This window comes from Camelus ferus, chromosome 15, assembly GCF_009834535.1.
Source record: "Camelus ferus isolate YT-003-E chromosome 15, BCGSAC_Cfer_1.0, whole genome shotgun sequence".
Taxonomy (NCBI): Eukaryota; Metazoa; Chordata; class Mammalia; order Artiodactyla; family Camelidae; genus Camelus; species Camelus ferus.
In genome coordinates this window covers 21,161,751-21,187,255 of record NC_045710.1, presented here as the reverse complement: position 1 = coordinate 21,187,255, position 25,505 = coordinate 21,161,751, and the positions used below count along the sequence as shown (strand labels likewise).

Below are 25,505 nucleotides of genomic sequence, written 5' to 3'. Positions count from 1 at the left end.
TGGAAAGCATTTTCAAACTTTATTTACAACTGTCACAGTGACAAAAAGTAGTTTGGAAAAAAAAAAATGCTAGTTTCTCCCTGAGCCTCAAAAAAGAACAGATAGAAGTTACAGGAGGTTCATCTTACAACAGGCATTTTTACTGAAATACTAGGGTTTGTTTTTTTTTTTTTTTCCCAATATGATCAGTTAGAAATACACACAAGTTACTAAAAAAAAAAAAAAAAAAAAAAAGAGGAGGCCAGACAGGAGCTCAGCTACTTGTCCAAGAGCAGCTGGGTCCCCCCAGCAAGCTCACTGCTGAGGGTCCTGACTTGAGCTGTCAGCCCCTGGCCTGCCCAGACTCCACATGGTCATACAAAGGGGTCTAGCGACCAGCAAAAATAATAAACCATAATAAACCACCCCCATAAACACACATATACACAAAGTAGATTTGTTATGCAGTTTACAAGCACGTTACCATCACACAGCAAGACCGGGACAGATGATACAGGGGAGCAGATGAGAGGAGGACACAGAAACATGGGATTTTCAAAGGCAAGACCCCATCCACAAAGGGAGACACGGGATGAGAACTGCTGCTGGAAGAGAATGCGAGTAGCGAGGAAAGGCTTTCTGCAGCCCAAACGGGTGGAGAGGGAGAGAGAGAGAGAAATCCCCTCGCAGGGCAGGCTGCAGGCCTCTCCCACTTGCTTGAGGAGCTGGAAGAAGTTATTGCCATTGGTGTGTGCAACACGAGCAGGCAACACAGAGGGTGGGGGCCGAGGGGTGAGGGGGTGAGCAGTGGCTTCCAAGAACCAAGCCCCGCTGACGTGTCCTCCTGCCCCAGCGTTCTCCAGACCTACACTAACCTGGAGGTATTAAATAAAACCCAACAAGCAAGTCCTGGCCGGGGTCGACCTGGACTGACTGGAGACCTGAGGGGACATGGTGGGTGTCTTGGTTGGCCGAGTTCAGTCCCAGGGAGGGTCTTGAACTCACCTCTTGGCTGCACTGTCCTGCTGTGAGACAGAGATGGTTTGAAGAGTTTGTTCTGCAATCTTTGCAGCTCCAGATGGTTTTTAACTATGATAAGAAGCTCTAAGTCCAAGCTAGCTTTCTCATGCAACTGTGCCCTTGCCGGGGACAAGTAGGAGGTGTCCCCCATGCCACCCTCCTCCCACACTCAGGAACACCATGGAAGAAGCCAGGGATTTCACAACACCCTTTAGTTCCAGGTGAATACATGAGAGCCAGTCACTGCCATCCAATAATTCCCAGGCTTTGCCAGCTCTTGGGACCTGCATGAAAGATTCTGCCCCCAACAAGAAACAGAAAAAGCCTCCTCTGCTTACCACTCAGCTCCCACCAGAAAAAGGCCAAAATCCCACAGCGTAGTGGGTGCTGTGGCTGGTCAGGCTGGCTGGAATCTGCCGCAGGGCTGGCAGCCACATGGGCCTGACTGCTGTGGCTGGGGCTGAGGAGGGTGGAGGGCAGGAGAGGGAAGGGCCGGCCTGGGAGAGCCCACCGCTCTGGGCCTCGGCTCAGGGAGAGAGCAAGTCTAGGGGGAGCCGCTGGAAAGAGGCCTTGGTGTTGAAGCATCTACCTCGGTCTTCCAACAAGGGTGGGAAGGGCTCTCACTACTTCCAAAGGGCTGGGGGGCAAAAAGGATGAAATCAGGGGAGAGCTCAAAGGTGCGGCCTCTTAAAAAACCCTCCGGCTTACAGCAGGCAAGTGCACCTGCCAGGGCCTGAGGGGAGGGGCGTGGGGAAGGAACTAGGAGACTTTTTTTCTTTCCCAGCATGACCTCCAGCTGGCTTTGCAGGCAGCCAGGTTCTACTGCTCCTTACCTGCCTCCCCATAGCAGACTAGCACACCCAAAATAAAAGCGAAGGCTGACAGTGTGTGAAACTGGAGCGAGAAGTCCCCGCAGCTAGAGCAAATGGCTGCGGGGTCGGGACTTCTCTGCTCTATGTTTTCTTTACAACATGTATTTTCTCTTCTGTCTCCTATTCGTTTTCTTACCCCTGGATGTTCCTGGCTGGCTTTGCACCTCCCCCATCCCACCCCCCCAGCCCAGAGCCCACTGGAATCCCACCACTGCCCCCAGCCTGCTTGGGTTCAGATAAAGATCTCAAAGATGCACCGCCTCGCCGCACCCCCACCCTGGCTCTAAGCAGCTTCCTTTCTCAGAAGGCCTGGCACGTCGTCGCAGAGGGCTCTGCTGCCCAACATCTCAAAAAAGGAAAAGAAAAGAAAAGAAAACCAACTCAGTGATCTGCAGGTGCAAAACGGAAGCCATCGCTGGCCATTTTCAGAACTAGTGTGGCGCACGCTCTCCTTCCGTCGCAGTGGGAAAGAACACAGTTCAGGTACAGACGCTGGCTGGTGTGACCCGGGGGCGCCGGCCAGACTTTACTGCTCCTTGTTTTCATTCGCTGTCTCTTCACAGTTATCCTGCTCATCCTCCTGGACCAAGAACTCCTCCGGGGGCCACCGTAGCTCCCCGCTCTCCACCTCCCCCTCTGTGGGCTCCACCACGATAGAGGGCAGACGGTCCTTCAGTTTGCAGCAGCGGTCGAAGTCTGACGGATCCGGGAAGATCTAAAATGAAAGTGGAGACAGAACCAGGTCACCTACACGGGCAGGATGGAGCCCCCGCTGTGCACCAGGGACCGTGCTAAGCCCTCAGGATACTGGACAGAGCCAGGATATAGGCAGGAGCCAGGGAGCAGATTCTGGGGCAACAGATGAAACCATCCCTTAGCAGACTAGCCCTGAAGCTGAAACTTTTCGCAGCAGTGTTTGTATTTTTTGTTTTGTTTTCAGATAAAATAACTCAAAATCACATCATTCCACAGTAAGTCACATCTCCATTTGCAGCAAGCATTTTACTCAAGAAAGCCAACGCATACAACAAGTGCCAAACATTAAATTCCTCCCAGGATAATTATTGGCATCTGGTATGAGCCAGCTACCAGGCGCTTTACATGTATAATTTGGACCCAACACAGTCATGCTGAAATGTAGGTGCTGCTAATGCTACTAGAAAGAATCCTGGGAGATTCTTGGAGAAGGAGGTTGCACAAACCACTCAGCCTGGAAATGAGCAGTGGTGGGATGAGATTCAAACCCAGGTCTAATTTGACTCCCAAGCCTATGCCCCAATACCACCTGCCCCCTCAAGGAGATGGGTTCTGATCTCACTGCAACTGTAAAGTCAAGGCCAAATCAGGGTTGAGGGAGTGGCCCCAGAAACAGGCAAGCTGGGAACACAACCCCAGACTCCTTTTCTACATGTTGAATGACGCCTGGCTCCTTGATGGTTCCGTACCTGAGAGTCTACTTCTCTTTCTAGAGTCCCGTCAACAAAGCATTTTTTAATGCCTACTGTGTGCCCTGCCAAGAGCTGGGAGAAACCCCAAACCAGGCTATAAAATCCAGGCTCTGCAGATTCCCTTTGCGCACACTGCCCTGTGACTACAGCTGACCCAATTCTCTGCCCAGCAGCTTAAGTACTTAATCCAATGGGCTGCTAGTCCCTCACCACTCACAGCCCTCAGGGACATGCCCGAGAGCCGGAGAGAGGGGCGCTGGGGCACACAGAAATCACATGGCACCTTCAAAGCCATCTCTTCCAACTTCTCCACTTGACAGATGAAGAAACTGAGACCCAGAGGGGTCAGGAGACTTGCTCAAGGTCACACAGCTTGTTAATAGCAAAAGAAAAGAGCAAAAACTGGGGAGGGTGGAGACACACATTTGAAGAGATCCTGGGGTGTCCCTGTGCCTGGCTCTGGTCTTCAGAGGGTGCAGAAGTGCTCTCCTACAAACTCAGGCCTTCCCAACCTCCAGGGCACTCCAAGGGTGCCCAATCTTACTGCACCCAACCCCAAGCAGTGCAGTACCAGGCAAGTCCCTGACCACGTCACAGGCCATGTGGGCCTTCTGGGAATCACGGGCCTCAATACAACTTTCCCAATCCCCACAGACGAGTGATTATTAACCATTTATCCAATAAAGCCTTATTGCTGGGGATTAAGTCTTAAGCCAGCTGCACAACCAGGCATCATTAAAGACTTAACAAGGCTTATAAAAAGTATCGTAGTGGCAGCCAGGAGGAGAACAGGGCATGGAGGGGCTAGGCTGGTGGGGTGAAGGGAGGCCTGGGGAAAGTTGACCCCCACTGTGGGCTTTCTCTTCCTGCTGCGGCCAGCCCTCAGATCTGCCCCAGACTGTGCTGTGCACACAGACCCCTGTGCTGAGGAGGGAGAGGGTCAAGAGGCTTACTTGGGCCCCTCCTCACTTCTCATGTGGAGCTGGAGCCCCTCCCTATAGGTGAGGACACATGGGCCCTTCCAAGCACAAGCTCTGGACGTGAGTGAAGGGAACCCTACAAGTGGAAAACATGCTATGCTTTGCAAAGCTCTGTCAGAGTTCACCTCCCATAGGCCTCACCACCCACTATGGGCAGAGAGACCCTGGGGCTCTGAGGGTCACATGGGAGAGCCAGGATTCAAGCCTAGATCTGCTGTTTTCAGTACCTGTGACTTCTGGGAAATGAATGGACACCACTGGGTCAACATGCCCATTTCACAGAAACCTGAGCAGGGAGGATGGGCAAGGCCCTGGGCTATAACAGCCCATTTGGCTGCTGGAGGCCCCAGTTCAAGCCCCAGGATGACTATCTGGGCAGTCAGGTCCAAAAGGTGAGCTTCTCAGTCTGGACAGCTGTTCTAAATCTTTAAGGACTGAGCTGAGACATAGGAAGAGGAGATGGACGCCTGGCCCAGGACAGACCTAAGCCCCTGCCTCCACCCTCTGACCTCAAGCCCTGGGCCGTGCCTACCCTGTGACTCCCCAGCTGAGAAAGGTGGCAGCCAGCTTCTAATTCTGATCACTCAAGCTGAGGAAGAGCAAAGAGACAAGCAGCAAGGAAGGAAGAAGAGGACAATAAGGGTGGAGAACATGTGCTTTCATTTTTAGCTGGGAATGGGTCTTTAACCAAAAATAGGGGAAAAAAATGTTAAAGTAAGGATGATGATGATGATGGAAGGTATGCCAGGCACATTTGCTGAGCAGGACCTGTCTTCATAATCCTCTGAAGTATGTCGTGGTGTGATGACTATTTTATAGATGAGGAAACTGAAGCACAGAGAGGGCAAGTGACTTACTCAAGGCCACAGAGCTAGGAAGTGGCTTAACAGGGACCCAAACTCAGACCTCCAGGACTTCAAATGAGGTGTTCATTTGATAACACATAGTGTCAAGCCATAGACCCCAGATTCTATGTCCTCGATGCCACTTGTATAACCTTAACCAAGACCTCTCAACCCCCTGTGCCTCAGTTTCTCCCTTTAAGAAGTAAAGTCACATAAACAAGTTTACACTGTATAGCACAGAGAACTTATATTCAATATCTTGTAACTTATGGTGAAAAAGTATATGAAAATGAATATATGTATGTTCCTATGTGACTGAAGCATTGTGCTGTACTCCAGAAACTGACACAACATTGTAAACTGATTATATTTCAATAAAAATATATTTAAAAAAAAGAAAAGAAGTGAAGTGACCTTCTGGTCTTACTAGATGGGTCCAAATCCTTGGCAAATACAGAGACGATAAAATGCTTTGAGGACATATGCTAAATTCAAATTGGAATGTCCTCTTTGGAGCAGTTTCAATAGGACTATAGTAAGTATTCAATCTCCAAGCAAGAAGCAGCAACACTAATACAGTAATTAAAATAACTCCAGACAATGCCTTTCATACCAGAAGCTGCACAATTAAGTCTTTTAAGTCCTTGGGGGAAGTCTGAGCATTGAACTTCTGATACTGCTTAGTTGCCAGAGAACTTTGCTCCCTGAAGCAGGCACCATCAAAAAAAAAATTTTTTTTTTTTTTGCAAAGCCTAATGACATTTAAAAAAATCACTGTAGTAATCTAACCCTCCCATCAGAGATTTTATTTTATTATCAGATAGTACCAATTTATGCCTCGGAAAATTGTAGCTCTCTCCAAAGACAAACAAAACGCACCCAAAACCAAACAGCTTCTCATTTCCTTACGTCCAGACAGAAAGGCTTGCAAAGCGTAGCTGAGTATTTTGCTAGTACAATCTTATCTCCAATAGCTGCCTAAGAGGCTGACCCCAAGGAGGTCAAGATTTTTCCACTAAGTCATGCTTTTTAATCATCTAGGCAGCAGAAAAATGAGAGGTTGCAACTGCAATTTGACGGGGTGGGGAAGGCAGTGGAAAAAAGGACTCAAATCAGACTTGCCAAGCACATGACAGGTAGGGCTGGGGCGGCAGGCCAGCCTGGCATGCTGTTTGCCTGCAGGAACTGGCAGGGAATAAAGCACTGCCCTTGTTCCAAAAAGAAACTGCTTCTGGTTAAATCTCTTACCCCAAAGCGTCCCTTCTCTCTGGACAGGGGAAAGGGGGGAAAAAAGATCCTTTTCTCTTCTCTCTGCAGCAAAAGCTCATCTCCAAGAAGTCTAGAAAGGAAGCCTAGAAAGGAGGCTCTGAGAGGCATTTCCCACCCTCAGTCTCAAAGGCAGGACAGATCTAGAAGCATCCAACCCCAGCTGTGTTTCTCTCAGCCCTGCCCTTTCCTCTGTGCGCCAGCACTGGACTCCACATCCAGCTGTCACACTCAGCTGCCAGGGATGATGGCTCGGATGAAACTAAGAGACATCAAGTTCCCTCCTTTGCAAATGAAGTCTTGGAGATCACACACACACACCCTAACCCTAACCCTAACCCTAGAACATCCCAGGTCCCGCATGTCCCACTGCGGAGGAATAGCAGGCATTCAACTTGGTAATATGAATTTTACAGGGGACACTTCTTCAAAAGCATCCTTTGCCAGGTAGCCTCCAACTCAAACAGGCCCTGACATTTTGGGAACTCAAATGAGTTCACTTGAAAGGTCAAAGGCATTTTAGGACCTTCTAGGAAGAAATGATCTGTGCAATATAGTTTGGATGCCAATATACTGGAATTTCTGGCTGTGTAGATCAGAGCTGTCCAATAGAATTTTTCCACAATAATGGAAATGTTTTCTGTCTGCACTGGCCAACTGTAAACACTAGCCACATGTGGCTATTCAGCACTTGAGGCTAAAATTTTTAATTTCCTTTCATTTTTATTAATATCAATGTATATGAAATATGTAAATATAAATATAAATAGCCACACAAATGAATGGTTAAATATGGAAACAATGAAAGCAGAACTGTTCGGGAAAACTGAGGATGCTTGGCTGATGGACCCCCATGGGCAGCGTCAGAGCAGAGAAGTCTCAGGTGAAGGTGAGCTCCTGGAGATGAGGAATCAGTCAGCAGGCTTTTGTTGAGGATAAAAGTTGCCAGTCAGTCGGCTCCCATTTCACCCATGGAGTGGAACTGAAAAGTAATACCAGGACCCCAAAGGCCCGAAATTTAGGGGCCTACCTATCAACTGTCTGCCTCTAAGCCAGGTGACCTAAACCCGGCTGCCTCTAGGGTGGGAGAGGAGAGAGGTGTCTGGCACCTGGGATGGAAAATGTGAGCGAATCTGGTTGGAGCAGCCCTCCCCCATGCGCATGCATCCCTCAGCCATCATCCTGGACAGACAACTTGAGCTGGCACAAGGAGGGTGGAGGGCTGGGCAAAGAACTGGGAGATGCTAATGGGGAAAGCGGACACCAGCAGGCAGAGGAGACGAAAGGTGGTTAACTCGACACAAAGGGCTAATGACCAGTTCTGCAAGCTGAGACCCAGGGAGCTTGGCCATCCTGCTCCTCCTTGCTGGGGTGGAACAGAGGAAAGAGGCGAGCTGGGGTGCAGGGGAGAGGTGAGGTGGGGCAGAGAGCCTGAGGTGAATAACCAGGCCACTCTCCAAGGCCCTGAGAGGGATCTGCCTCAGCATCCAAAACCACACAGTTAGCCTCTCCCCTCTCTGGTTCCAGAGTGGGGAGAATCAACCTCAAATCTGCAAGGGCATAGCACCACTCCCACAGGTAGACCAGGAGTCTGAAAGATCTGACTTTTACCTTGTCCCCATGTCTGATTATCTCTGTGACTGGGGTCAAGTCATTTTAACTTCTCTGAGCTTTCGGTTGTCTCCTGAGTAAAATGAGGAAGGAGTTTCTACTTTACAGTATTGTTTGAAGGACGACATGATATTTCAGATAGAGTGCCCAACACGGTACCCAACAGGCTCAAAGATGTGGAGGCCCATCTCCCTCGTCTCCTCATTTATAAATTAGGATGCTAATTCCCACCTTGTGGAGCTTTGGAGAGAATCAAATACAGCTACGTGTGAACATGTTCTGTGAACTTTAAATTCCTAATGATGGTTCTTACTAGGTAAAGCTGAGGTCCCCAGGAAGCATTTAGAGTGAGGGACTAGGAAGTCTGTAGCTGTGTGGCTTGGGCAGGAGCAAATCAGCAGCACTCCTGGGCTCATGCTCACAAGTTCTAGGCCAAGTTCTTTGGAGAATTAGTGGTGACTTCATCACTTCCCCTCCAGTGCCTCTCTTTTCTCAGGGATCGGGTTAGGCCAGCTGGAATGGAAGCCACTGCCGTGTCCAGATGCTGGCCTTTCAGTGGAAGCCCCTATAGCTAGAAGTCTTCCCATTATGCACACTCCCCTCCTCCACCCCCAGCCTACTGCAGGGGCCTGGGTTTCTTATTTTTCCTGGAGAACAACAATGGATTGGCCTTGTGTGTTTATTCCTTCCTAGGAGGGGCTGGTTTATAACAATGGGCAGATCTCTACCAGCATCCTGCTCTCTGCCAAAGGCTGAATGAATGAGCAGTAGCTAATTCAAAAGAAAAGTACAGCCTGCTTTTTGTCCCTAACAGTATGTGAAGGCAAGAAATATGTTCTTTGAAATCCTTGCCTCCTGCTATTTTATCATCATCAATCATTATTTGGATTTTACTGACTTTTCAAAGTGTGGCTGGTAAGAACAGAAAGAATTATAGCAAAGGGACAGTGGCTACTAACTGGATTCAGGGGATGGGAAAGAACATTCTCCCGTCTCCACTCTGATGCTAGTGACCTCATTCTCCATCCTTGAGAATCACCTCGGTTGAATCTCTCCTGGACTGGGTTACAGAACATCCACCTCACCCTCTCCTACCCTTCTCTGGTATCTCACTAACCCTTTGGGAGGCCTGAGCAGAGACTTGGGGCTTTATAACAACTGTTGGAGCTCCTTCCTTTGGATTAAAGATGCTTAAGCCTCCAGCCTAGAAACTTAAAAGAAAAGGAAATCCTCTGGATAAACACCATCTTTCATAAACATCTCCCAAACACACACCCATCCTGCAAGTCAAGAGTTCCAAATTCCAATTAATTAGCACTAATCGCTGCTGATAACTCTGGGCCCAGCAAGCTGATGGGCCTTTTGGAATGTTAAAGAGCACCTCTCAAAGTTCTCCAGCGTGGTTAGGAAAGATCGCAGCCATCCAGCAGAGATTTCAAACACCCGCATCCTATCACCTATATCATAGGTGCCCTTTGAAAAGAAGACATGCTTCCCAGTCATCTCTGGGCCTCTGGAGATGGCCTCTCTCCATCTCTCCTGTCGGTACTACCGGTGTCCCACAGCCACACTCCCCTCTCAGAAAGCCCAGACTGACATGGCTGCCATTTCCAATCATCCCCTCATTCTTTGTTTTGGAGACAAAAATCTTGATTATTTGGCCTGGTCCAACAGCCTTTTCATCCTTGTCTGGGGTTCCCTTCTTCACCTCTACCACAGGGCTTCCAAACCCATCCCTGGATGGAAACAACTCTTTCAAGTCTCTAAGGACTTGCTTACAGCCCAGCCCCAGGGCCTTTGCTTGGACTTCAGTCACCACCACCTCTGCAGAACACTACCTGGGCAGCCTGCTTCGGGACTTAAGCTCTCCCCTCATTCTCATGACCCTCCTTAGGTTCACCTAACCTGTGTAACCTCACCTTCCATGTGCCCTCCCTGAACTTGGTGTCACCCTAGGCTTTTCTCTGGACTCAGGCAGCTTCTTGGCTTCACCTGTCCATGTTAGGCTGAGGATTCCCCAGTCCGCAGCTGCACCTCCCTTTCCACCATCTGTGGAAAATGTCCACTTGGATGACATCCATCACTTCCAACTCACCTTTTCCCAAAGTGAGGTCATCAGCTAATTTATCTGTCTTTTTTTAAGTTAAAAACTCTTTTTCCCCCTCCCAAATAGGAAGCCTTGCTTGATAGTAGGTCCAGGAAAAGAGGCCTGGAGATTTTAGTTGGTCATAACTACAGTATTGATGCAAAAACACTGGATCTAACTGTCCTACGTTCCTAGAGGTCTGCTCACCTCATGGAAGCCATTTACACTAACAGGGAGGTGATGTCCTGCTGTCCTCTGATCAGACACAGTCCGTTCAGTCTAGAGAAGTGGTTCTCAAAGCTCAGTTCCCAAGGTCCTTTCCAGAAGAGAGTGTCCATAGAGTCAAAATATTTTCTTAATAATACTAAGATGTTATTGACCTTTTTTCCTGTGTTGATACTTGCACTAATGGTATAAAAAGGAATGGTGGGTGAAATTGCTGGTACTTTAGCAAGAACTAATGATCAGCAGCAAATTGTACTTGTCCTCATTGTATTCCTCACCATCTCACAAAACAAAAAACTTCATGTCCTAGCTGAAGCAATAAAGATTAATTTTTATGAAATACTGATTCTTAAGTACATGTTGTTTTACTAAATGTCCCTCAACAGATGACTGGATAAAGAAGTTGTGGTATGTATATACAATGGAATACTACTCAGCCATAAAAAGAATAAAATAATGCCATTTGCAGCAACATGGATGGACCCTGAGATTATCATTCTAAGTGAAGGAAGCCAGAAAGAGAAAGAAAAATACCACATGATATTGCTTATATGTGGAATCTAAAAAAACGACACAAATCAACTTATCTACAAAACAGAAACAGACTCACAGACATAGAGAACAAACTTACAGTTACCAGGGGGTAAAGAGGGTAAGAAGGGATAAATTGGGAGTTTGAAATTTATACCTCTTGGGGAGTGATGGAAATGTTTGCTGTCTTGATTGTGGTGGTTGTTTTATAGGTGTATACATCTATCAAAATTCATCAAATTGTACATCTGAAATATGTGTAGTTTACTCTAGAGGAATTATGCCACAATAAAGGGGTTTTAAAAACAAGTACATGTTGTTTCAATATTCTACATGATGGAATGGAAAGTTGGCATAAAACACTTCTGGTGCATGTCAGAGCACCACGGTTGTCTGGAAGAAAAGCACTTGTGTGATTGACTTGCAAGCTGAACTAGCCACTTTTTCCATGGAACTCCATTTTCAGTTGAAAGAATGACTGACCAGCAAACCATGGTTATTCAGACTTGGGTATTTGGCAGATAGAAGCCTGACATTTCAGAGAAAATGACTGATGGTATTTGGTACCAATGATAAAAACTGAGGTCTCAAGCAAAAATTAGAATTTTGGAAAACTTGTATCAGCCACCATTAGCTTGATAGTTTCCTATTACTTGAAGAATTTCTGATGAGACCAGTGAAGATATTAACTAATGTGATTTTTTTTGATATTGTATAATGAAATGTGTTATCATTTGGAAGATCTGCATAACTCAGTGAACCTATATTTTCCTAATGATCAGTGTGGCACGTTATGAAACCAAGCTTGTGTAAAAGATTCATTCAAAGTGCAAGACAGACTAATGAATTTTAATGTAAGAGTACAGAAAGTTCATTGATAAGGGTTTAGATTCCTCATTACCACTAGCCGTTAAGAAACTACCACTTGAGTTTTGCTGAAATAGCAAAGAAAAATATATGAAAAGGCTGTTAAAATATTTCTTCCTTTTCTAACTACATATCTGCATAGGCCAGATTTTCTTTATTTACCTCAACTAACACATACACAACAGATTGAACGCAGAAGCAGATATAAGACTTGAACTGTCTTCTATTAAGCCAGATACCAAACAGATTTGCAAAAATGTGAAACCTTTCTTCTCGATAAACTTTTTTATTTAGGAAAATATATTTATTTTTATTAAAAATGGTTATTTATATTCACATGTAATGGTTTTATTGTTATTTTAAAGGAAGTAATAAATAATAAAAATTTTAAACACTGTTATAATATCAAAAGATATAACCCACAGAAACAAATATCTCTGGGGGTCCTAAATAACTTTTAGGAATGCAAAAGGGACTGAGATAAAAACAACTTGAGGACCAATGGCCTAGAGAAAAAACCCTCATGAAGATGATTCCGTAAGTCAAGGTTGAAGGATAATATGTTTTAAAATTGGAAGAAATTTGATGGGAACATAAAAGGTTCCTTCAAATATCTGAAAGGTTGCCATGAAGGAGAGAGATTTTTTTTAACTCTAGGGGGCTGATTTAGGGTCAGGATGGAAGATTTCACCTCATCATACAATATACTAACAAAAAAATCATAGAATCAACTCTCCCTGTTACAGACGGGGAAATCAAGGCCCAAAAAGGTGATGTGAGTTGCCTGAGATGACAGATACTGGCAAAGCCAAGATTAGAAATCAGTTCTCCAGATTCGTAGTCCACAATCTGCTGTGCTGAGAGGTTCTGTGCTCGGTGTCACTGGCAGGGTCCAAAGAACATGCAGTGACCCAATGCCATATTACTGTAGACCACATTCCTGTCTGAAAGAGACTGGCCCAGTCTTGAAGGTGCCCTCCCACTCCGAGATGCTGCAGTACCACAGTTTTGATCCCAAAGAGAGTGTCTAAATCCACAATCTCCAAACTTGGCATACTCCCTGAAAGAATTTTGATAACCTCTGTCTCCTTTCAAATCTTTGAAAATTGACACATAACGCTTCTGATACATTACAAATATTACCATTTTAAAACAAAACTTTTATACCACTCTTTTAAATATATACCTAATGGCTTATAAATACCATAGCAATTTGATATCAACTACCATGTATTAAAAAAAAAACTCATAAACAAGCTCTTAAGTCAAATCTTATTCCTTTCTCTACCTAAAAATGTCTTTCTATTCTACTGCTCCATAGAATTCTATCTTAATATATTTTCATGTTTAAAAGTACTTAGTCTTCTTTAGCTTTTTCCATACTTCTCTGCAGTAAAAAGATGTACTTATGTATACAAATTGACTTGAAATGTTTTTCTGTCCCATGACCCTAAGGCTTATGAGTAAAAAAAAAAAAAAATCTGGATTGGCTTATTGCAGCTATTAGTATAAAAGTGATCATAAACATACCACATGTAAGTATTAGACAAAAAAGTAATTTTTATTGGTTTCTTATTGCAGTAGATAGGTGGGATTTACAAAGCTTCTTAGACAGTAACATTTTAAATGGCCCATTTGTTTGATGGCCCTAAGGTTTCTACACCCTGGGAAAAAGACACCTTAAAAAGATTCAGGAAAGTGAGAATCAGGTCCTTTTAATAAAAGGGGTAGAGGGCAATCTTGACAGGAAAGGTAGGGAAAGAAAACTAGTGAAGCCTGTCTTCAGGAAATGCAGTTTTAGAAAAGCAACAGAAGGAAGCAGAAGATGTGGAAATTGATTTCCCCAAAATGCTCTCTGTTGGCACATCCCTTGGAAAGTTTGTGTGAACCCCAGGACAGCTACCCTCTGGTTTTAACACTTTGTTAAAACATGAAGTAGGTGTATACACAGGACATTATTAAGAAGAAATTTGGGGTTAAAACCCCCAATATTAGGGTGCCAAGGAAAACAGCCAGAAGGTTCCTGGTGCTTCTGCTGCCATATCCAAGGGGCAAGAGACCAAAGAAATACAGAAATCATAACTTAGTATTAGCTGAGCTTTAAGAGTGCTTCCATCTAAGAGGACACATTCAACCCTTCAAGAAAAAAAAAATTCCTTCATGGTAAGAACAGTGATGCCAGCCTCAGGAAGGCAGACACCACCATCACTATTCTCTCCTGTCCATGTACACACTATGGCTCCATTGCATTTTTCATTGACTCACTTGTTTAAAACATATTTTTTTAAATAAAACTCTTTCACTACATAAATGGAAAATTAGTATTACTTGTCATAGGTAGTAACCATAAAATACACTAACATTTTTAAAGTTTGTCTGTGTAACACCTAAATTAACTTTGTAAACCACCAGGCATAGGTGGACCCTACTGGAATGTTGGCCTAGGCTGTTTACTTGTTGCAAGGAACCTAGAGCCTTGCAATGCTATTGGTGGAAGCCCCTCGAACACTGGCCCAACACTTCTGTTATGTTCAGATCTACCTCTAAGAGCCTGTTTATCTTTAATTCCAGGGAAGCAATATTTCTAAACCATGACTTATTTCATGAGCCAGACCTAGAACCCCAGGAAAACCAAAGTGGGTCTGGGGACTAAATGTACATCTGGTCAACCTTCTTGGGGCTCCAGGCTGAGGCAGCTTCTCTGGTCTTCCTCAAGGTCACATGGTGCTCCAATGTCATTAATAGAATAAAGGAGATGAGTAGGGCAAACACGGACTCATGTGCATTCAGTAATCCACAGAGCACATCAATTTTCCCACTATGGGACAAGAATACGCTCCCCGGCCGTTTGGCAATGCTGACAAAATGTTGCCTAAACATCTTAATTGTCATAATCTCTGCTCAAAATAAGCAATTAACAAGCTAGAGGAAGATGTACAACATCTCCCAAACCCTTTAAAATGACCAAACACCTTTCTGACTTCTCTCCACAAAGTTCCTCCATTATCCCATCGATATAGATTTTACACCCCTGAGATTCTATTTGCTAGAGCTTTCAATGCTGGAAGCTTATATTATGATAAACTCTTTTCTTTGTTTTCTGTTTTTAAGGAAATATACAATCAAGAGGCTTAATGAAGTTGAGTCTCTCTGATTCAGTAATTCTACTTCCAGAAATTCATTCCGAGGAAACAAATCAGACCTGTGCAGAGATTTGTGTAAAATGATGTTCAAAGCAGTGTTCTCTGTGAGAATAAAATATGCCACAACCTAAATATTCAGCAATAAGTGGTACATAACAAAATGAAATGCGGTTTTACAAAGAAAACCAAATGACAGGAACACAGTCACAATATTATACTAAGTGGGAAAAAATTGACTTAGAATATACAGTATTATCTCAATTTTATTTTTTAATAAAAATGCATAGAAAAATACTGGAAGTAAACATACCAAAATGTTTCAGTGATGGGAATATGGGCATTTTTGTCCTTTGTACTTCTCTATATTTTCCTAAATTTCTAAAGGGAATTAATATTACCTTTATAATAACACACACATACACACACTTATACTTTTTGACTCAGAAATTCTACTCTCAGTCTCCACTCTCAGGAAATAGTATAAACTATGGATAAAAAATTTATATGTAAAATTACATATAAATTATCACATTACTTATAAAAGAAAATGTATAAAATTTTTTAAAATTCAGTAATTGAAGACTGATGAAAAAATCATGTTGTAACTTTGTGATATAACATTGTGCAATTATTAAAATGCAGGCTTTAAAGCATTTTTAAGATAAATTTTAATGATGCGATGCTGCTGACTTTCATACCTTTAAGTAAAAAAGCAGAACACAACTCTGTGATCTTGGCCCCATAAAAATATAAGCGCTATGGAAAAGAAGGGAAAAGATGCTAAAATGTTAACAGTTGAGAGTCACTCATGGTGAGATTGTGGTGACTGGAAAACAAAAAGTTTAAAGAAGAAAATAAAAATTCCATAATGGGCATATGTTACTTTAAAAATTTGAAAAGTAAGCATAAGAATGATAAAATACGCCAATTTTACCGAAAATATGAAATTACTCAAAAAGGTAGGAAGGAAAAGAAAATTTTCCTATAATTACAGCACTCTGACCTAAAACAACCGCTATTAACATTCCGCTGTCTGCCCTTTCGGTCATGAGTAAGTGTGAGTGTGTGAGTTCACGTAACAGTGTGTGTGTATGTGAGCGTGCACACCTCGGTAGGCATCTCAGGCTCTGTCCACAGGGATCAGCGGCTGAGCTTGGCGATGCCCACACACCTCGGGCTAATGCTCTCCTACTGACAAATTAGAGCTTATAAACAGGGCTGTTTCTGGAGAAAATGCTTAGGAACTTGGGAAAACCAAGGATGCCTCTCCAATCCAGGGTAGACGAGTGTTTCAAGCTCTACAGAGCAAAGGCAGACAATGAATCCAAGGCATATTATTAATTCTGCCTGGAAACTACCTTCAGGTTCACGTTAGGAGAAAGTCAGACCTAAAGACCAACCCTCTCTGGACTGAGGCTGGTTAACTGCCCTCCTTGCTCAGGCCAATTCTACTTTGGCTGAGAGGTCCAGAACCTTCCCTCTCGCTGGCTCCAATACAATTCCTGGCCAAGCTGCAAATAGTCAGCGTTGCTCCAGCCAAGTGCTCAGGTGCCTCTTCTATACAATTTACCTAAAAGGAACTTCTGACAGTGCAAGGCAATTTATTCTACCAGGGAGGGGGCTGAGGGAGCCCCCAAACTTCCCTTGAGGTCAAAGGCTAGCTGGACAATGGTCTGGAGAAAGTTTTAACAAATTTTAATTTTTTTCTAAGACAGGTCTGTGCAATAAGGGGCCCTCCCCCAGACGAAGACTAAGGAGCAGACACAGGATTTGATTGACTGACAGAGCATCCTCCTGAGCCGGGCTCAGGGACAACGGAAGGGTGGGTGGTGAGGTGAGAGGCAGCCAGTGGGGCACAGCAGCTAGGAGACTGAAAAGGAGTGAAGCCCTGGCAACTCTGAGCCCCATACAGATGAAGGCCTGTCTTTACCCTCCGAGGATTTTATTTCAGGACTTGGGCCTGAAAGATCATTTCGGGACATTCACTAGACACCCAGGAATAGCTCTTGGCTCCAGGCACAAGATTTACCACCCAAACTCATCCCTTTCCCTAATGGCCCAATCCTCCTCTCTATCCAACTTGGGAGACTGGGTTGGCATAGAGAAAATGCTGATCCTATAAAAATCCATGCCACGGGATGGCCAAGGTAGAGGGATAATTCTCAGTGTAGGAAAGGGAGAGCGGTCGGGTCCAATCAATCACAAAGCATCATTAAGCAACTATTTGCAGGACACTGCACTGAGCATCGTGGGAACAAAGAGCCATCTAAGACACAGAGCCTGGGTCTGGAGAGTGATGAACGCACCACCGATGGAGAGGCCTCTGGCCTAACACAGGCCCTTTGAGAGAAGGCCGGGCTGTGTGGCTCTAGTGTGTGACATGCTGTCTTGGGAAGTGAAGCGAGCTTGTTCTCTCCCTGGCTGTGCTACAGACTCACTGTTGTGACCACGGTGTGTGTGTGTGTGTTGGGGGGGGGGGGCATGGGAATAATTCCAGCCTTCTGCAGGCCCTCACCCAGTGGCGTTCTAAAACAGTGAACACCAAGTTTGTATTGAGGCTTTGGGCACTGGAAGGGAGGTGCTGGATCCCTCATACAAAGTAGACGAGACCTTACCAACGTGGGCACTGACTCAAAAAGAGGCAGCACGTGCAGATACAGGCCTAATGCCACTCAAAGAAACAGGCTCCTTGTGCTTCTGAACTGTGTGGCCTTATCTGCCTGTTTTGCATCACATTCTTATGAACTGTACTAAGCAGGGAGCAGGGGGATGGGGTAGGAATAGGAGAAAGAAAACTCACTGGGATTCCAGTAATGTGGCGTGTCCATGGCTGGACGTCTCCTGCCAAGTGCTTTGGAATTTTAGCTTTATGTCTCTCCAGGGACAACTGAGGCTTTTAAAGTCTGATGTGAAAGACGATTTCCTGGTGAATGTGGGACTTCTGTGCAGCTGCTCAGTAGGGCCTCCGAAACTCTCGAGAACAAGTTGGGTACCCAGCTGTGGGTAGCCAATCAGACAAGGGCACAAAGATGAGGACACGAAGGTAGTGGATGAACTCCACCTGGAGTGGCCTTGTGAGCAGGGGCTTGTGGGAGACGGAGCAGAGATGCACTCAGGAACCTCAACCCACCAATGATTTCAACATCTGCATTTACAAAGGTGGGAACAGGGAAGCCAGGCTCAGGGGGTCTCGTAAAGAAAAGCTCAGCGGAGATAGGAGTGAAGAGAAAGTGTTTCTGAACTGCTGCCTGACCTTAGCTGTTAAACTGAGCCTGTTCTTTGAGAGAGGAGTTGCTGCTTCTGAGAAGGAGTGAGGAGGGGAGATGAAGGAGTTGGCTATTGCTGGGCCTTGAAGATGGAAAAGGCAGAGGTCCCATCTGGGGAGGGGCTAGCTCCCAGCCAGCACGGTGTTTTGAACCCACCCTAATGCAGAGCCAAAACACAGGCTCAGACTGCAAGAAACAAAAGACAGGGCTGTGGCAGGAAGAGGTCACCCACCACTGTCCCTCCTCCCTATCATATAAAACACCAGGATACCCCTCCCTCTGTCTAGACAAATGCATGGGAAGATGCAGGGAAGATCTTAGCTCTGCAGATCAAAAGCAAGGCCCAGGACATGGGACACTGTGGTGAGTGCAGAATTAGCACCTCTGGTTTACAGTGCATCCTCCCTGGCTTCCCCCTGCCTGCCTGACTGGTGGATGTCAAATGGTAGGAGTATGTGACCAAGAACAGCAGGAGGAATACAATGGGCGACCAGTGAGGGACATGTGTGCTGATCAGAGAGGAATTTAGAGAGCCTTGGGAAGGATAAAAGTTATCATCTTGGTCCAGTTGCTTTAGAAGGAACAGTTTTAAATAAAAACCATGGAGCCAGATCTCTGTCTAGAACTTAGCATGGGCGATAAAACTGCAGAAGCCTCAGCATGCTGTGCTGTGCTGGCGGAAGTGAGGCAGCAAGGCCAGACTATCATAGCCCTTGGGTTGTGGCAGCATCAGTGTCCACAGGCAAACACTCAGGACCCTTCCCCATTCAGGGCCCAGACCATTCGGGCACAGCAGGGAAGGAGACCCAGCCAGCGAGGCATTCGGAAATGCCACATTCTTAGAGCCCCTGGAAGTCAGAGGAGGGCCCTGCAAGGCAGCTACTGACCCGCCTTCTTGAATTAGGAAAAGTAAGAAGGCATTAGGCACAGACATTCCTGTCCCATGAGCCGGAGAACAGGAGGCCCACAGACACAGCGTGGGGAGGGAGCTGCAGACAGCAGGGACATAAACATCCTCATGGAGACCCTCCCACTCAGCCCCATGAGCTGGCCGCCACCCACATCCCGCCCAAAACGTACTCAAGACTTTCTAGTAACCGTTTACTCACCCACCCGGCAAGGTGTCATAATTCATGCCAAGTGAGAGTGCCAACATGGATTTTGCATATTGAATTGACTCTCTAAATAAATGTTAAGACGACATAAGGCACCAGCTCTGTTGATTTTTATACATGCTCATAAAATGGCACTAACTTCCTAAGCACAAGAGATAGGGCTTACCTGAATCCTTCAGGGGATAAAAAGACATCTATCGGAGTCTGAGAAGGCCCTTTAAAAATCCTATGGCAGAGGGGAAGGTGGCCAGCTTTAGAATCAAGAGACTTGATTTCACTGAGACAACCACCATCCACTTAGCACCTGCTCTGTGAAGGCCCTGGGCCGGCAAGCACCGTGGGTTGGGGAGGGGTATTAGAGGGGTGATGGCTGATGCACACAAAGAGGGAATAAGTCATCCCCTGCCCTCAGAGACCTGGACAGGGAGAAGGTCAGGCAGGATCAGGGCAGCATCATTTAAGCTCAAATGCCACAGGTGTTAGAAGAAGAAAGGTCACATCTGGGACAGAGAAATCGGGAAAGCTTCATCTGGGTAGGTCCAGAAGGTGGGGGAATGACTGACCAAGTCCAGTGTGCCTATTTATTTTACAACCTTGTTTCAAGGTCAAACCACAAGTCTGAGATTCTATTTCATCTGCCAAGTCAAGATTGATGTCTCCTTCCCACTTTTAGTTCCTTGGAAAAGCAGGTCGCAGTAAAAGCCATGTACTATTATTACCCTCAGGACAAATGCCAAGAACAGAGCTTGGAGACCTCCCACCCCAGATCTGAGCCCAGCCTGAGCATGCACAGTGAACAGGCTCTGGCCAAGTGCAGCTCCAACCAGTCCCCAGAGCTCTGGTGGGAATGTGTTTAATCGGATGGCACTGGCTTTGAGTGGGTCTAGAGAATATCAGTCATATGACAATTGTCAGAGTAGCTCTCTGCAGAGCCCTGCAGCTGGCCTAAACAGAAGCAAGTCAAGCGGTATTTGAAGGTGCAACAAAATTAGAGATGGAGGTGCCTTCTCAAAGTCCTAATTTTCTTTCAACGCCCAGCCCCAGTCTGACTGCCTTTTCCCAAGCCTTCTGATTGCCACACATGCCTGGGTTGACCGTAGCTTTTTGTATTGTCCCACCAGACTGCCTGTGCTCCAGTTATGTAGATACTGGTTTCCCACATGGGCCCTGGACCCTCCCTAAGGTGCCCAGCATAGCACGTTACATACAGCGAGTACCCAATAAATGTTGCTTGGTTGAAGATAACCACCTCCCCCTTTTCTCTTCATCAGGCAACCAGAAGAACTTTCTGAAGTCCTGTGACAAAATCTTGTGACAGAGTGCTTTGAAGTTCTAGGTAAGATATTTTGGAACTGGGTAGTAGCCACCACTCAGGTAGCAGGGACAGATTTCCTGACAGAAAACTGGGCCTTCACTCTAGCACCACAAGGGAAGATTTGAGGGCCCTTTTCTTAGGCAGCAACAAGTTATTTCAGGAGCACAGAAGTGATTTTATTTTCCTCCTGCCACTGCAGCCCCAAGTCAGCTGTCCTCACCCAGCATTGCAGCCCCTTCTCCATCATCACCGGCAATAATCCTCAGATCCAGTAGAATGATCTGAAAGTGAAGAAAACTGCCCTGTAGGACCTGGCCCTTTATCCTGGGACGTGTTCAAAAGGAGAATATAAAAAGCATACACAGGATATATCGAAGGCTGTGTTTGGAAAGGTTCTGTGATGGAAATCTAAAACCCAGAACTGAAAAAAAAAAAAAAAAACTCACCTGTAACCACAAAGAGATTCACTCTGATTCAGCGGCTTGGAAACTGGTATCCAAAAACACCCCAGCCAGTGGGTCAGGAAACTTCTACCCTCCTACAGGCTGTGGGCCTCCAATTGCCTCTCTCAGACCCACTGTGGGGGTGGAAGGTATAAAACCAACCAGGAAAGGGTATTCCCCCTCTCCCCCTGGACCCCATCAGGCTACCTAATACATATTTCCAGCCAGCCAAGGTGCTTAGCCATATTGACACACAACAAAGGGCCTTCTTGAACCTCCCCAGCATGTCTGAGGTGACTCTGCTGTCACCAGCCAAGTTACCTTACCCAACCTTAGCTTTCATGTCGCCTCCCTTTGATCACGCTCCCTCCATCACACCCACTCAGCTTCCTAGTTTCTACTTCTTTTACAAAACAAATGGCCTTGGATGGTCGTAAGGAGTGACTACCCAGAGCCAGTCTAGATTCTAGCCAAGACCCAGCCCCAAGGCACAGACACGTGATACATCAGAAAAGCGAGGCTTTGGAGTCCAAGACCCAAGTCATCCACTCAGTCTGAGTCTGTTTCCTCATCTGTGAAATAGAACAAGAATTCCCACCTCAGAGCTACAGTCAAGAGTGAATGAGTAACGTTTGTAAAGGGCATGGTGGGCATTCAGTTACTATCTGCTGAATGAGCCCATCACACTATTTATCTTCCCTGGCCAGCCATCCTGCACAATTTCCCTAGCTCCAAAGTCTTTGCTTAAAAACAGACTCTTTCCTCGCCCAAATGTAATAACCTAGACACTCTCCTTGGAAATCTGAAGACAGCTCACTGCCCCAGTTGTATGTGAAGGTCTCTGCAGTCAGCCAGGGGCAACTGAAAAGCACATGGCCAGCCAGAACCAGCACTGGGCTGAGAACCTGAAGGGGATACTTAGGCCACTTGTTTGGTCCTTATGCATTCTGGATCCACCACACAGGATGATCTCTAAGCTGGATTGCGGCAATCACATCCCTGAGATAGCTACCCTTTGGGGAAAGGTCTCCTCAACTCTAAGTAGTTTGAACATTAACCCTGTTGGAATCAGTTGGTCAACCATCAACCAGAAGAAGAAAGAAGCATTTGGCACAGCCATTCCTCCACCAGACCACCCTTCTCCATAAGCTGCCCCTCACAGTGATGTTGTTATTGCCCAAGGCACAGCTGGGAAGGGAAGTTCTGGTCTGAACTGACTGCACAAATCACTTCCCCTTTGCCACTGTGAGGGGGAGAGTCCACAGCAACCAGGACGACTAGTTAATAACATTGCCTCATGCTTGCTGAACACTCACTGTGTCCCAGGCACTGTGAATGCCTTATACGTGTCATTTCATCATGTTGAATCTCACCACAATTTAGATGAAGACTATTGTTGCCCCATTTTACAGAGGAAGACTGGCATTAGGGGAGTTTCTCAAGGGCACATAGCTCTTACAAGTGGCACTGGGATATAGAATCAAGTCTGCCTCCAGCCCTGGCATAAGCCACCAGGCTCTTAAGAGCCAGAAGAAAGCCAGTAATGAACTCACCTGGTAGGAAAGGCCATCCTTTCGGGGGTTAAGGCCAATCTCCTCCATGGATGGAGTGTTCATCATCACCTCAGTCATCTTGGCCGATCTCAGATAGTCAGGGCTGCCAAGAAACCCAGAACAAGTTAACAAACACACACACTTTCACATTCCTACTCTCGGTGCATCCTGCTCTTAGAGCAGGGGACTGTCTGGAAGCAGGATGAGAGGTGTTCGAAACAGAACTCTCAGAAAAACAAGCTCATGCCCCGAGGAAGCACCTTACAAGCCCAGAGAATCAAGCTCTCAACCTCCACCAACAAAGCTCATTGTCTGAAAACCACTCTGCGAACCTCCTCTTCCCTCCTCTCCTGTACTTGTCCCCACTGGCACAGAGTGACTCTGGATTTTCTTTTAAGTGACAGAACTAGAAAAAAAAAACAAAACAGTAGGTAGCTGAGGCCATCTATCTATATTAACACCAATTCAACCCGTCTCTAGGGGAACTGAATATTATTATTACATAATGATAGCAGGTCAAACTCAGGGAAACCAAGTTCAATAATGCTGCCTTCCTAAATTTCTGTCTCTCTGGTGTTCCTTTTTGCAAAATGTCCCACTTAAAGCCCCAAGGGGTCAGCTCTCTGCAAGCTTCACATCTGCAATCCAACCCCCTTCTCCAGCCACAGCCACAGCAGCTGCAGCTCACAGCTTGAAAAACATCCCCTGGATTAAAAGCCTTAAGGATGCCTGGACTCTGATTGCAAAGGAAATTTCCAGAGGGGCCAAGCTGGCCCACCAATGGCTGACATGTGAAAGTGCTTTGTACTTCGTAAGCAGGATACAAATGCTCCATTATCCTCACACAAGCCATGGGCACATACAGGGTCCCGAATGTGTAATGCCAAGTAGCACATACCGAAGTCAACGTACCGGCCACATAACATCCAGTATTTTCACCATCATGCCTTTACACGTGATTTAAAAAAAAAAATAGGATAGGCTTTAGAAAGACTAAGGAAACAGGAGTACCAAACTCTTCTTCATTTTATGGCTCCTACATAGAGTAGAAACGGCATTGGATTTGGAAACAGAAGCGATAGGTTCTGGTCCAAGCTCTGCCAGTCAAGTGCAGTGTGTTCTTGAACAAGTCATATAACCTCTCTGAGCCGCAGGTGCCCTGTTAGGCTGTTACCACGATACTAATTATGCATATCTCACAGTTACGCTAAAAGACTAATCTAGGGGGAGGGCATTGCAAACTGAAATGCTCATCAACTGTAAAGTAATTCCAAACCTTAATCTCTCAGGGGACGATAACTCTGATAGGCCCTAACACCCATCTTAGCAAGTTTTGAGTGGCCAGGGGCACACAGCGTCCAAAGGCCTTCCAAGTCTCACCCATATGGTACCTGGCTGCTCAGATACCACGGAGGGAGTGAAGGGGCGCTCAGAAGAAGAAGGACACTGCAAGCCTCAGGCGTGAGGAAATTTTCACTTTGTTATGAGAGTTCAGTCTCCTCTCTGAAAAGAGCCAGACTAGGATGGGGGAGGGAAAACTAAGAGAAGATGCTGGGTTTCCGGGCAAGTTTAAGGTCGGGAGCCAGGACTCCGAAGTCCGTTTCCTCCTGAGTCATGGAAAGGCTACCGCCGACCCCCAGAGAAATTGGCCAGAAGAGCGCCCACCGGGCTCTCTCCAGGCTTTTAATCAGGTTTCAGGGCGCTCACTTCTCGCTCACGGCTATGCGCGGCCGCGAAAAGTTAAAGTAAGAAGCATGAACTTTCCGGTTCCTCTGCTGAGGAGGACTGCACGGAGCTGGAGCCCGAGGGGCCCGACTTTCCGCGCCGGCACCTGAGAGCGCGCTTCTGGGGCCGCCAGCGCTCGCCCCCCGACCGCTCTTCCTCTTCCCTAGCGCAGGGAGGAAGCAGCAGCCTGCGCGCAAGTCCCAGCGGCCCGTGGCCTCGCTCCGCAACGAACCGGACGCCCAGAGCGCATCCCTCCCAGCCCCAGCCGGGGTTGGGTGCAAATCTCCGCGTTCCCCCGCTCGGCCAGGGCCCCTTCCAGCCGGGCCCGGTGAGGGCGGCTCCTCCTCAGCCCGGGCCCCCATAAATGCTCGTCGGGTTTAGGGGCCATGGAGAGGAAAGGGATCGAGAGGGTGCAACGACAGCTTGTGCTGCTGCTTGTGGTTTCAGCCGGGTTAAGTGTGGGGAGAGCGTTTTCCCCCACCCCTCGGAGCTCTGCAAACGCCGCCGCTGCACCAGCTCAGCCCCTCTGCCGCCGGCCTCGACGCCGAGACTTGCATGCAAACAAAAAGGAAAAGGGGAGGGGCCCAGGGAGAGCAGGAGCCCCCTGCGCCAGGCAGGGCGCGCGCCTCCTGCAGCCCTCCGCATAGGGGGTTTTATTAACTGGATTCAGCTGTGACCCCTGGTTCCGCACCACCCCCCAACACCACCACCACCATATACACACCCTCCCAGCTGTCACTTAAGTGAGGGCTTCGAGTTCACTTCCTTTGTCTGGATGCTCAGCACCACCTCCCCCCACCCCCACCTTTGCAACCTTGACGTTGACTCCTGCACGGGCTTCGGCAGCAGTTTAATGCCAGGCGCCCTCGCCGCTCACTGCCCTCGCACCCGAACCGGAGCGAGCAGGCGCCCGGGACCCGCAGCCACGGCCACGAGACAGATGCCCGCCGAGGGCGCAGGATACTTACCAGTGAATGGGGAAATATACAGACATGAAGTCCTAGGGGAGCCTGACCCACGCCCTTGTGATTTAAAAACGGTCACTGCGTCCCGTGTAAGGATGTCACGGGCGCAGACAGGCGCGGCAGGCAGCCGAGTGCGGGCACTGGGCGTTCGCCGGTCCGCCTCCTGGAGACAGCCCCACCGCCAGCGGCGTCAGCAGAGAAGACGGAGCTCTCAGTTCTCCACCGAGCTCGCAGCCCCACAAAGGGCCCA

General features: G+C 46.9%; 1 protein-coding gene across 1 annotated transcript; it reads right to left on the bottom strand.

Moving 5' to 3' along the window:
* On the bottom strand, positions 1 to 25,505 carry LBH (LBH regulator of WNT signaling pathway). Its single transcript, XM_006183162.3, has 3 exons — positions 25,259 to 25,505; positions 22,566 to 22,668; positions 1 to 2,586 (listed from the first exon to the last, which is right to left on the bottom strand). Exons 1-3 carry the CDS (start codon positions 25,282 to 25,284, stop codon positions 2,398 to 2,400), a joined length of 318 nt encoding a protein of 105 aa, XP_006183224.1. The 5' UTR covers positions 25,285 to 25,505; the 3' UTR covers positions 1 to 2,397.

What these genes read in the sequence shown, in the direction of transcription:
- LBH (XM_006183162.3), bottom strand. Translation starts at nt 25,284, where the DNA reads ATGTCTGTATATTTCCCCATTCACTG. An exon ending in GTATATTTCCCCATTCACTG is followed by an intron (nt 22,669 to 25,258) that starts GTAAGTATCCTG and finishes GTTTCTTGGCAG; the next exon opens with CCCTGACTATCTGAGATCGG. An exon ending in AGGATGGCCTTTCCTACCAG is followed by an intron (nt 2,587 to 22,565) that starts GTGAGTTCATTA and finishes CTTTCATTTTAG; the next exon opens with ATCTTCCCGGATCCGTCAGA.